Genomic DNA, 13,277 nt, shown 5'->3' with positions numbered 1-13,277 from the left:
TTCTCTTTATGTGCTGCACTTTTAAAAAAAAGTTTTTTAAAAAATATTTATTCCCTTTTGTTGCCCTTGTTGTTTTATTGTAGTTATTATTGATGTCGTTGTTGTTGGATAGGACAGAGAGAAATGGAGAGGGGAGAGGAAGACAGAGGGGGAGAGAAAGACAGACACCTGCAGACCTGCTTCACCGCCTGTGAAGCGACTCCCCTGCAGGTGAGCAGCTGAGGCCTCGAACCGGGATCCTTACTCCGGTCCTTGCTTTGCACCACCTGCGCTTAACCCGCTGCGCTACCGCTCGACTCCCTGTGCTGCACTTTTGAGGCCGAGTGCTTCAGAGGGTGAGCGTGTCCCTTGGCGTTAGTCACGGTGGAAAAGAGCTTCTTGGGATGTTGTTATGCTTCTAAAAACCCCTTCTGTTTCATTAATTTAATCCCTCCTGCTCAACACTATTCTATTTACATAACACTGTATTCTATTTACATAACCTCTGTTAACAAGCACCACCCTCCGTCCAGGGCATTGGTGGTTCAGTGGTAGAATTCTTGCCTGCTCCACTCCCTCTCCTTGTCACACCCTGATTTTCACCAGTCACTTTTCTCTCCACCCTCTCTGCATCGCATCCTGTTCCCACCCTCCTGGGCTAGTATATTTATAAGGACAAGATTGTAGTTTTTAGTTTAGCTTAGCTTGGTATAGATTGTGCTGTGTCCTGCTTGAATAAAGAGATACTGCGTACAACCCAGCCATGAGTCCCGGGTAGTCTGTCTCCTCTCGCGAAGCCAGCCCGACATTGGGAGGTTTGAGAAATGGAGGAAGTTGTTAGCGTGGGAGCCTAGTGATGAGTACGGGTCATGCTGAAAGGACGACCGCCACCGTCCCAGGCCGAGTTCCTGGTGTAGTCGGAGAGGAGGCAGCGGGGCCCTGGCTGCTGGGTGCCAGCCTCTGTGTGCACTGGGGGGGAGGTGCTGCTCCTGGCTTAGCCGCATGCTTGCTAGCTCACCCGGCATGGCATCTTCTCCAGCACAATAGCATCTTACTTATTTGTGGTGACTGTGAAAGTGCAGCGAGAGCGTGAGAGCGAGCCAGCAAGCGAGCAAGCAGAACGCAGGAATCAAACCCAGGGTCCTAGGTGTGAAAAGCTGGTGCCTTTCCCCTGAGCCACCTTCTCGCCCTGCCGCATCGTTTTAGTCACTGCTCAGTAGCCCACCATATCCATATGCAAGAACTTACTTCGTGCTTAAATGCTGTCACATCTTTGCTGTGAACCTTAATTTCGTGTCTCAGATCTGTTTCTACAAATGGAATTGACTGGGGCAAAGGTCGTATGCATTTATAAAGTTTCCTTTACAATTTAATGATAGTGTTTTTTTTTTTTTTTTTTAGATAACCATTGTTTATAAGCATACACATGTTGAAGAAGTACAATTTTCACCTCAAATGCATCACCTCGCCCTCGCCAAGTCACCAGTGTCTTTCCCCCTAAGTCCACTGGACCGGGCTCCCCTCATTAACTTCCCCCTACAACACACAAACCATTATCAACCCCAGTATATAGTCTTTGTTGCTTTTGCATATTTATTTTCCTTGCTTTCTCCCCCTGAGTGAAATATTTCTATATTTTAATTTCCAGTAAGTCCCTCTTTCAACAAGCAAGAAGTATCAAAATCTCTGTCACTTTTACATATGTCCTATTGTATTGATTTTGTCTGATTTTTTTTCTAGATGAGGCAAAGCTGAGGGGTCTGGCGGCCCCCAGTAACCTTTCTATGAATCAGAATCTTGAAGGTCATAGCGGTGAGTCGCAGCATTTTGAAAATCCTATTTGTATATTTTGATCTGTAGGCATTTAGAAAGCATCCACTTGCTACCTAATGTCAACACTTGAAATGGCAGTAAGAGCTGAAGTGGCCATTTCTGCTGAGCCATAGTGGAGGTCCCAGTCATTCAACAACCCAGACATGGTTTGACATGGTCAAGAAATCTGAATAAAAGTCGCTGCTATTTTATATCTAGTTGTATAATATTTTTTAAATAGACTAAAAATTTATTTATTTTCCCTTTTGTTGTCCTTGTTGTTTTTTATTGTTGTTGTGGTTATTGTTGTTGTTATTGGTGTCGTCTTTGGATAGTTCAGAGAGAAATGGAGAGAGGAGGGGAAGACAAAGAGGAGGAGTGAAAGATAGACACCTGCAGACCTGCTTCACCACCTGTGAAGCGACTTCCTTGTAGGTGGGGAGCCGGGGGCTCCAACTGGGATCCTTTCACCAGTCCTTGCGTTTTGCGCCACGTGTGCTTAACCCACGGCGCTACCGCCCGACTCCCTAAATAGACCGTTTTATGGTTCCAAATGAGAGGAGACAAGAGAGACTTGATAATGGTATGAACTGGCTTATCTCAGACTGAATCTTTAACGAGAAAACTAAGTGCTGATGAAATTAAATTCTTGGGACAGTGGATGAAATTTAAGGATAGACTTTGAGTTCAAAACAATGTAAGTTTTCTATTCTGTAGTACGTTTATGAAAGAGAATGCCCCAATTCATAGCAACTAGACACTGAAGTAATTAGGGATTAAAGAAACAGACCTGGCAGAACTGATGATTCCTATCATCTAGAGGCTTAAGATAGACTCACTAGTGTGTGGATGGAAAACGGGAAGTTGGGGGGAAGAAGGGGAGAAGGGAGGGGCGTGTATCAACCCAAACCTAACAGCCCCCTCGCCCTCCCATCGCCCAGATACTTTATATAAAGCCCTCTGGACATTTTCATTCTTGGGAGTTAAGCTACTTGTGTAAACTGTGTCTACGTGAAGTGCCTCTGCTCTCCAAAGTAGAAGCGAGCATGAAGACTGGTCGTACGTCGTGCTGTAGAGAGAGAACACTAAGAGTAACTGCATCCTGTGGGTGGCTTTGAGTAGAGATAAGTATTGGTTAGTCACACAGGACTGTGTCAAGTTTGGCACGCTCTTTTTTAAAAAGATTTCTTTATTGGGGGATTAATGTTTTACAGTCAACAGTAACTACAATAGTTTTGTACATGCGTAACATTTCTCAGTTTTCCATATAACAGTACAACCCCCACCAGGTCCCCCACTAGGTCCCCACTTTTCATCCTTTTCCAGGACCTGTTACTCCCCCCCCCCAACTCCCCACACCCCAGAGTCATTTACTTTGGTGCAATACACTATTGGCACTCTCTTGATTCACTCGTATAATGAAAAATGGAAACTTGACGTTCATCACAATCTTTTAGTTTCTAAATTGTTTTGGAATTGTTTAGGTTCTGTTCAAGTTGTAACTTGGAACGAGCAATACCAGAAGCTGACAACCAGCGATGAAAATGGGCTTATCATAGTCTGGATGTTATATAAAGGTACGTTAGGATGATTATTTTGTCTCACAAACTGGGGTCCGGGCTACGCTATTTGAAGAGAGAAATACCATTTCTGAAATAGTTTTACTAACAAACAGACATGCATCATAACTGCCCAGCTGGGAGTCAGGGGGTGGTGCAGCAGGTTAAGCGCACGTGGCATAACTGCCCAGCTGTGATATTTTTGGATTTATTGCTGCCTACTTTTTAACTTTATTTTCTTTGAACTGTGACTCTGCATTAAAAAGTCAACTAGGTTACTGTTGGCTGGGTATCTCAAAAATAAAGTTCCACTTTTACCAGAGTAGTTTCTGCTTGGAATACCTCTTTTCCTCCTGGGTTTCCCAAAATTAGTTTCTTTGTGACCAGTGACTAGAATTGGATCAGTAGAAAATAGTCTTATTTGTTAAGAAGTCAATGACAGTAGTAATTTCTTTTACTGAGTCAGTTAGCTCTCTTTTTCTCTCATGCCTACAGATTTTTTCTTAAAAAAAAATTATTATCTTTATTTATTTATTGGATAGAGACAGCCAGAAATTGAGAGGGAAGGGGGAGATAGGGAGAGAGACAGAGAGACACCTGCAGCCGTGCTTCACCACTCATGAAGCTTTTCCCCTGCAGGTGGGGACCAGGGACTCGAACCTTGGTCCTTACGCACTGTAATGTGCACTCAACCAGGTGTGCCACCACCTCGCCCCTATGGCTGCAGATTTTTATTTCAGCTCTTATTACTAGCTCACAGTTTGTGCCTTTTGCCCATAAGAACAAGTGAGTAAGATTGCAGAGCTGTGCCAGAATTTCCAGAAAAACAATATTCCATAACACATATTTTTTTTGGTCATCATCTTCAAATGAAAATGGCCTTTTAGTTCATGTGTGTTGCTTTGAAAACATTCATGGCACACCATTAAAAAATTCTTAATAGGGAGTCGGACGGTAGCACAGCATAGCAGGTTAAGCACAGGTCGTGCAAAGCGCAAGGATCGGCGTTAGGATCCTGAGTTTGAGCCCCTGGCTCCCCACCTGCAGGGGAGTCGCTTCACAAGCAGTGAAGCAGGTCTGCAGGTGTCTGTCTTTCTCTTCTCCTCTCTGTCTTCCCCTCCTCTTTCCATTTCTCTCTGTCCTATCCAACAGCAACGACATCAACAATAACTACAACAATAATAACTACAACAATAAAACAACAAGGGCAGCAAAAGGGAATAAATAAATAAATATTTTTAAAAATTCTTCATAAAGTATGCTGTAGTATATGAACTTATTAAAAATGTTCATGTGTGTGTTGGGAGTAGAATGTGAAAACACAGGAAGTTGGAATAAACTTGATCTTTTCCCAAGATAGGTTTCTTATCTTTTGTTTTTCTTTTTTTTTTTTAATTTTTTATTTAAGAAAGGATTAGTGAACAAAAGCATAAGGTAGGAGGAGTACAACTCCACACAATTCCCAACACCCAATCCCCATAACCCACCCCCTCCCATGGTAGCTTTCCCATTCTCTATCCCTCTGGGAGCATGGACCCAGGGTCGTTGAGGGTTGCAGAAGGTAGAAGGTCTGGCTTCTGTAATTGCTTCCCCGCTGAACATGGGCGTTGACTGGTCAGTCCATACCCCCAGTCTGCCTCTCTCTTTCCCTAGTAGGGTGTGACTCTGGGGAAGCTGAGCTCCAGGACATATTGGTGGGGTCTTCAATCCAGGGAAGCCTAGCCAGCATCCTGGTGGCATCTGGAACCTGGTGATTGAAAAGAGAGTTAACATATGAAGCCAAACAATTTGTTGAGCAATCATGGATCCCAAGCTTGGAATAGTGGAGAGGAAGTGTTAGGGAGGTACTCACTGCAAACTCTAGTGTAGTCCTGCTTTCAGGTATATATTTTGCAGTAGTTTATGGATACGTGTGCACATAAGCTCTCTCTCACAGAAACTGGTGTATATCTAGGTTATGGGACTTTGTTAGAAAGTGAACTACCTGAGATGAAATTAGAGTGTACTATTAAAGGAAAGGTCTCACCCGAGTAATGAAGCTGAAGGGTTGTCATTCCACACGTGAAGTCTCTGGATACATTCTGAGGTGAAGCATGTTGAGGTAGCAATCGTTGCTTTGGTTTTGTTTTTCTTTCTTTGGGCCTTATCACTGGATGTAGAAAACCCCTGCTCAGGCCTTTATTCCAGGTTCTAAGTCCATTTCTTTGGCTGTAGACCAGAGCTCTTAATACCAGGGTGTAGTAACATCTTGAAAAACCAAACCAAACCTAAACAAAACAAAACAACAAACAAACAAACAAAAACCAGTGCTGTAAGTTGTCTCACATGTGGTTTTACTGTGAGAAAAGTTACCTCTCAATCCAATAACTATGTGCAGGAATATTTTCCTATTTAGAATTAATGATGCAGTGTCACTAATGTGATCCAATTAAAAAATTTTTGGAAGCAGATTTAGTGTCTTTACGTCGCATGCTCTGACCGAGTAAACCTAGACTTAATGATGTCTTATGTGACGCCTCAGGCTATAGTGGTTACCCTCTCTAATCCTTGGTTACTATCTCACATGCACACAAACAGGGAAAAGTTAGACTTTGAGAAAAAAAAAATATAGTTCTAGCTTTGCAAAGGCAAATGAATTTTTATTTTTTCATTGAAAGTAAGAAAGAAAAAAGGGAAGAAAGTGACAGAAGGAGAGAAAGGAGGCGATGGCATCTATTAATGAAATTAGTAGTCAAGGTCTTAGTTAACTTTTTAAAAACAACTTATTAGTGATTTCATATTGATTTATAAAAATCATAAGATAACGGGTACAATTCCAAACCATTCCCACCCCTAGAGTTCTGTGTCCCTGTTCCCTCCATTGGGAACTGCAGTGGTTCTACCAAGGTCGGAGATATGGGCTGACTATGATAGCTATGTCTGTCTGTCTCTACTTATGTCTGTCTGCACAGTTTTTCCCTCGTGGTCCTTGCCTTCTCTTCCTTTTTTAAGTCCCTTTTTTCTGAGTGTCCTTCCTTTAACTTCTGTGTTTGTGTTGGGTTTGGTGGTCTTACTGTTCAAAGCCGTAGCTGGTAGCAAACTGTGATGCAGTCATTTTCCCCACAGTGTATTTATGGAGGGTGCCACGTAGTTAGCTGTGGCAGTCTGACTTGTATTTCGCTTACTCTAATTGACAAAACAGGCTCGTGGTATGAGGAGATGATCAACAACAGGAACAAATCAGTAGTCCGCAGCATGAGCTGGAATGCTGACGGCCAGAAGATCTGCATTGTGTACGAAGACGGTGCGGTGATAGTCGGCTCCGTGGATGGTAATGAGGGTGCGGGCAGGACTAGCGGATCCAGACTGCCAGATGCCAGATGCCGAGCTTGATGATCACTTAGTAGCCCACAGTGGCCTGGCGGCAGCAGCCTCAAAAAGTAGATGATGTACAATTGCATAACATTCAAGGGTCACCTTATTTTTAAATATGTTCAAGTGAAAGCTCTAAACATTTGTCTGTAACGACCCCGAAAAACAGCTGAGCTGCCGGCCTTCCTGTAACTCTGTCTACCTGATTACATGGCTTATCTCACACTTAGAAGACTGGAAATGTGTAGCTCTTGCTTCAGGAGGTGATAGAATTATGCCAGTCTCTGGTCAGTTTATAAGAGAGCTAAACGTGTCATTATTAAGTGTGTTTTATAGCCTTAAAACCTGCCTTTTATTATTTTACTTATGTATTTAGTATTTTTATCTTATTTTTTTATTAGCGATTTAATATTGATTTACAGAATTGTAAGATAACGGGTAAAATTCCATGCAGTTCTCAAGTTCTCACCACCGGAGTTCTGTGTCCCATCGCCTCCACTGGAAACTGTGTCCTAAGGAATTCTGTAACTACCATATATATCTGTATATTTCTTCCCCGCCCCTGTTTTTCCGATAGTCCTGCCTTCACTTTCTTTCTAAGTCACCCCTACACCTATTACTACTTGCAAGTGTCTTTCCTTTTTTTCTCTTCTCTCTCAGGTAAGCGAAACTATGCCTGGCTTCCTCTGGTGTTTTCCAGAGGTTCCCTTTCATTGCTGGTACAAAAACAAGGTCCTAGTGACACACTCTTGGCTACAGAGCCCTCTGGTTCACTTCCACTATCATTTACGCCTCTGGTAGTACGAACCAAAATTCTTCGTAGGGAGCAAAAGGTGGGAGTTCTGGCTTCTGTAATTGTTTCCCGGCTGGACATGGGAGTTGGCATGTCTATTCACACCCCTAGCCTGCTTCTGTCTTTCCTGTGGGCAGGGCTCTGAAGAGATGAGGTTCCAGGACACATTGGTGAGACCGTCTGCCCAGGGAGGTCAGGATGGAATCCTAGTAGCATCTGCACCTTGGTGGCTGAAGATGCAGTAAGATGGAAAACAGGACAAAATGTTTAATAAACAGGAACAGTATAGCAGGGACAGAGCAGATGAAATTAGGGACCTTAGGGTGGAAGGAGGCTAGGAAGTCTATTTTAAGTATGTTCCTAGGAGCCTTTATCTTAGTAATCTTTGCCTGAGCTTGATAGCTGACATGGGGGTGGACTAGACATACTGTCTGGGAAGATGGTGTCAGAACTGAGAACAGAACTACAAAGCAAGCAAAGCAAATCACTGTTAACCAGCCACATTGTACAACATAGCTCACCCAGGTCGTGTTCCTGCTTTGCCAACTGCACGGAGCAGCTTTGAGCCTGGCCCCACTGTACTGGAGGAAACTTTGGTGCTGTGGTATCTTTCTCTCCTGTCTCTCTCCGTCTTACTTTCTGAAAAAGTTGGCTCAGAGCTGGGAAACCCCAGTGATCACTTAAACAACAAAAAAAGCTAGCAACATTTAAGGACTCTGCAGAGAAGAAAATCCCAGTGTATACTGAAAAGAGATTAAGGAGTTTGTGAGCTCACAGAAACCCAGAAGGAAGGCACAGTCACAAAAAAAGACAGAATGAATGAATGAATGAAAGTAAGGAAAGAAAGCACTTACTGGACTTAGCCACAGGCCATTGGGAACTTCCCGGACGGTGGGATCAGTGGGGCTGGGGGCAGAAAGCAGACTGACTGGGCTGTATTGAGGGTTACGTGGGTGTTCAGAGTGGGCAGAGTGTATACGTGAAGAGAACTCTCAAGTTTGGCTGGGCAAGGAATGGTGGCAATTAGGTGCAAACTATAACTCACCTGACGATTGTGGGACATACTTTTTATTTGATTTTGCTTTCTTTTACTTTGAGGTGGGGGTTTTAAAGACACATACATCTGAGTCCATTTGAATGCTTGAGGAAAGGCTCTAGAGAGACAAGTTTATGTGAAAGAGAAAATGAGAAGAATCTTTTTCATTTAAATAGATAAGAGACAGAGGGGGGGGAGAGACACCACAACCCCCAAGCTTCCTCTGAGGCTGTTGGCTCCCCCCACCTTGGGGTGCTGGGGACTGAAACCCAGGCAGTGTACATGTCAGGGCGTGTGTTCCACCCAGCGGGTATCTCTCTGACCTTATGACCTTGAGCTTCTAATGCGCTGGTTATGTTCTACCTTTTGCTTTAGGAAACCGTATTTGGGGAAAAGACTTGAAGGGTATCCAGCTATGCCACGTGGCGTGGTCTTCCGACAGTAAAATCTTACTTTTTGGAATGGCAAACGGCGAAATACATATTTATGATAACCAAGGGAACTTTATAGTAAGTAAATCCTCTGTCCTTTAGCTCTCTGTGTAGTTCACGTGCACAAACCCGTTGACTAGGATTAGTTATATGATCAAGAATCTCTTCATTTCAGATTTTCCCCCCCATATACCTAAAATTATTATTATTTTTTAGTTAAAAAGCTTCTGGGTTAATTTTTTAAAAATTTTATTTATTTTCCGTTTTGTTGCCCTTGTTGTTTTATTGTCGTAGTTATTATTGTTGTTGTTACTGATGTCATCGTCGTTGGATAGGACAGAGAGAAATGGAGAGAAGAGGGGAAGACAGAGGGGGAGAGAAAGACAGACACCTGCAGACCTGCTTCACCGCCTGTGAAGCGACTCCCCTGCAGGTGGGGAGCCGGGGGCTCGAACCGGAATCCTGATGCTGGTCCTTGCGCTTAACCCGCTGAGCTACCGCCCGACCCCCGCTTCTGGGTTATTTTAAGGCAAATTGATGTGACATACATATTAAAGGTTTTAGTTCTGATTTTTCTGGTATCTGGAAAGAGCAAGTTTTCAGCATATTGAAGCTTCATGACAGTGAGTAGAACGATGGGCTATTTAATCTTTGTGTCCCCAGAGCCAAACCTGACGTCTGTTACCAGAGATATTTCTGTGGGAAGCCACTCCAGGTTGTTTGTATAAGGAATGGGAGACTTGAGCAAGAGAGAGTAGCTTCAGGCCAGGTAATTGAAAACAAAACTCTGATACAATTAAATCAGCATGTGTTGGAGTTTGTCTCCAAACGCAGATCCATCCACCCTTATGAGACGGACCACAGAGCAATGCTCAGGTCTGTCCAGGGCTGGGGACTGAACCCAGTGCATTGTACTTACAAGTCCTGCGCTCTACCTGCTGAGCTGCTTCTCCGCTGAAATCAGATTTATTTTAGTTGAGTTTTTTTTTTTTTTTTTAGATTTTTCTTTCTTCAGATTTGACTTTGTTTCCTTGGTTGCAATGAGGTTTTGACATTCTATTTTTAGAGCTCTTCCGAACTCCTCGGCTCACACTCAAACCCGTTTTTAAATGGAAAGTACTAACCTCACTGACTTTCCACAGATGAAGATGAAGCTGAACTGCTTAGTGAACGCCACTGGCGCCATCAGCATCGCGGGGATCCACTGGTACCACGGCACAGAGGGCTACGTGGAGCCAGACTGCCCGTGCCTTGCCATTTGTTTCGACAACGGGAGATGCCAAATAATGAGACATGAGAATGACCAGAGTATGTCATTTGTCTTTCCTTTTATTCAGTGTGGAAAAACAAAACAAAACAAAAAAAAAACATTAGAATTTTGGTACAGACGAGAAAGCTGTCTAGTTGTAGGATCTTGACATAATGCCCCTGCTTCCGCCCTTTGACTAGACCCCGTCTTGATCGACTCTGGCATGAACGTGGTGAGCATCCAGTGGAACCCCACGGGCAGCGTGCTGGCGGTGGCGGGCTCACAGAAGACCATCGGGCAGGAGAAAGACGTGAATATCGTGCAGTTCTACACTCCGTTTGGCGAGGTAAAAGAATCAAGACTGGGGAGTCGGGCGGTAGCGCCGTAGGTTAAGCGCAGGTGGCGCAAAGCGCAAGGACCAGCGGAAGGATCCCGGTTCGAGCCCCCAGCTCCACAGCTGCAGGGGAGTCGCTTCACAGGCGGTGAAGCAGGTCTGCAGGTGTCTGTCTTTCTTTCCCCCTCTCTGTCTTTCCCTCCTCTCTCCATTTCTCTCTGTCCTATCCAACAACAATAATACCTACAACAATAAAACAAGGGCAACCAAAAGGGAATAAATAAACATTAGGAACATTTTTTAAAAAGCCTTTAAAAACAATCAGGACTGTACCTTCTTCCCACTTAACCCTGCATCGAGGAAGCAGCAGGGGGGTGGAGGGGTGGGGAGAAGGTATCGGCTTGTCCTGCTTCCCCCTGGGGGCCGTTTCCAGCAAGAACAGTGAGCTACCACGTGTGTGTCTTGGATTCATTTTTTTTTTTAATTTCTTTGTTGGGGAGTTAATGTTTTACATTCGACAGTAAATACAGTAGTTTGTACATGCATAACATTTTCCAGTTTTCCATATAACAATACAACCCAGGTCCTTGAGCATTGTAACATGGGCTCTTAACCAGGTGAGCCCCCATCTGCCCCGCCAACCCCGTTTTTCTTTGATAGGTGAGTGAGGGGAAGACAGCCTCAGCACTATTTTACCACCCATAAAACTTCCCTCCTGCAGGTGGGGATCCGGGGTTTGAACCCTGGTTCTCCTGCATGGTAATGTGTGCAGTCTGTTGGGAGTGCCACCGCCTGGTCCTTTTATTTTATTAATGAATATTTATTGAGTACCTGTCTACCATTCAGGGGTAAGGAAACCACTGCGATATGATAATAGTGCTCTCAGGTAGTCTGCTGTCAAACTCTCTGGAGCCAGAGGAGGCAGGAAGAAGGTGCAAATCATTGAGCAAACTGCTGAGTTCTGTCTTGGAGGAGGGGTGGAGGTGCCCCAGGAGGACAAGCAGGAGTTAAGTTGAGATGCAGGGAAAAGGGCAAGGACGACGTCAGGCAGAGGAGGTGTGATATGGGCCAGTTGCATGTCGTATGCAGTTTCTTCCTCTTGAGTGAGAACACAGTAGTCATGCCTGGCTATGGGTCACTGAGCCAAAGAGTGCAGTCTTGGACCAAGTGGGAAAAGGCGTTGTTTCTTCTGCCAGAGAAGGTGGTGTTGGTGTGGCCTGGGAGGTGACATACGGGTAGAATTCTTGCCTTATAAGCGCGAGGGCCTGAGTTTGATCTCACGCTCGGCACATGCCAGAGTGATAATCTAGTATCTCTCTCTCTCTCTCTCAATCTCTCTCTCCTCTCTCTCTCTCTCTCTCTCTCTCTCTCTCTCTATATATATATATATATATATATATATATATATATATATATATTGAATGAGGAAATGGATGTAAGGAGGTGACTGTTTCCATGATTCATTCATGAAAGGAGACAGATGTGGTGGAGCTTAGAAAGGACTGAAAGAAGTGGGGTCCGGTGCTTGCTGGCTGTTGAAGGCCAGAGGCGAGACTGAAAGGCTGAGATGCTTTAATAAAACAATCCTCTGATTCTAAGTGCACACTCCTTAAAATTTTTTTTGCAATTAAAATCGGGATGCAGTCAATAAGAGTTATCTTACTTCAACTAGAAATATTTTGATTTGTTTAATCAAATTTTGTCCAACTTTGGGTTTGTACAGAAAAGTAAAGATGGCGTATTTAGATCTGGCATCATAGATCTGATGTAACTTGACGCTGAATTCTTGGATTGTAGTTGGCAAATTTCTCCTCTTTCTTTCACCATGTAGTTTAAGGAAAATGATTTTGAGATGTGTAATAGCCTTTTAAAAAATAATGTTCAGGGGGAGTCGGGCAGTAGCGCAGCGAGTTAAGTGCAGATGGCACAAAATGCAAGGATTGGTGTAATGAGCCTGGCTCAAGCCCCTGGCTCCCCACCTGCGGGGGAGTTGCTTCACAGGTGGTGAAGCAGGTTTGCAGGTGTCTTTCTCTCCTCCTCTGTCTTCCCCTCCTCTCTCTATTTCTGTCTGTCCTATCCAACAATGATGACAACAGTAACAACAATAGTAACTACAACAGTAAAAAAATAATGTTCAAAACTCTTGATTCCAGTGAAGTGATTGGTGGTCATTTGCATTTCATTTACTGTGATACTTAGAGTTAAGTATGATCAGTTTTTGTTTTTTTCTCCAGCATCTAGGCACTTTGAAAGTTCCCGAAAAGCATTTGTCTGCATTATCTTGGGAAGGAGGTGGACTGAAAATTGCACTGGCTGTTGATTCTTTTATATATTTTGCAAACATTCGACCTGACTATAAGGTGAGTATTATGAACAGTGTCAAAAAACAAAGCAGTTTTTTTTTAATGAAGTAATTTTAATTTTATTTATTTTTAAAATTTATTTATAAAAAGGAAACATTGACAAAACCATAGGATAAGAGGGGTGCAACTCCACACAATCCCCACCACCAGATCTCCATATCCCATCCCCTCCCCCCTGATAATTTTATTATAGCTTAAACTATCGTGTCACAGTGCACATTTTCATAGTTGTTCTGTCTTAGAAACCAGTGAAAGACTTTTTAAATATGAAGATCTTGGGACTAGTAAGCTTTTCTAGACTATCACGCATGACTGGGGAAAGTCCTCGTGTAACAGGGCATTCTGCAGGAGACAGATTTGGGCAGAAGTA

General features: G+C 43.6%; 1 protein-coding gene across 6 annotated transcripts in view; it reads left to right on the top strand.

Annotated features, from left to right (window-relative positions):
• The window catches only part of WDR35 (WD repeat domain 35), a 71,750-nt gene that overhangs the window by 13,104 nt on the left and 45,369 nt on the right, over positions 1-13,277 (top strand). For 4 of the 6 annotated variants that reach the window (XM_060186599.1, XM_060186596.1, XM_060186598.1 and 1 more), the window contains exons 3-9: positions 1,720-1,791; positions 3,276-3,368; positions 6,532-6,669; positions 8,906-9,039; positions 10,104-10,269; positions 10,411-10,556; positions 12,779-12,904. In XM_060186599.1, coding sequence (XP_060042582.1) covers positions 1,720-1,791; positions 3,276-3,368; positions 6,532-6,669; positions 8,906-9,039; positions 10,104-10,269; positions 10,411-10,556; positions 12,779-12,904 — 875 coding nt within the window. The remainder of the gene's footprint in view (positions 1-1,719; positions 1,792-3,275; positions 3,369-6,531; positions 6,670-8,905; positions 9,040-10,103; positions 10,270-10,410; positions 10,557-12,778; positions 12,905-13,277) is intronic. The other 2 variants (XM_060186600.1, XM_060186597.1) reach the window with 1 other exon arrangement.

The sequence above is a fragment of the Erinaceus europaeus genome, chromosome 3 (genome assembly GCF_950295315.1).
Source record: "Erinaceus europaeus chromosome 3, mEriEur2.1, whole genome shotgun sequence".
Lineage (NCBI taxonomy): Eukaryota > Metazoa > Chordata > Mammalia > Eulipotyphla > Erinaceidae > Erinaceus > Erinaceus europaeus.
This window is presented reverse-complemented; position numbering and strand designations above follow the sequence as displayed.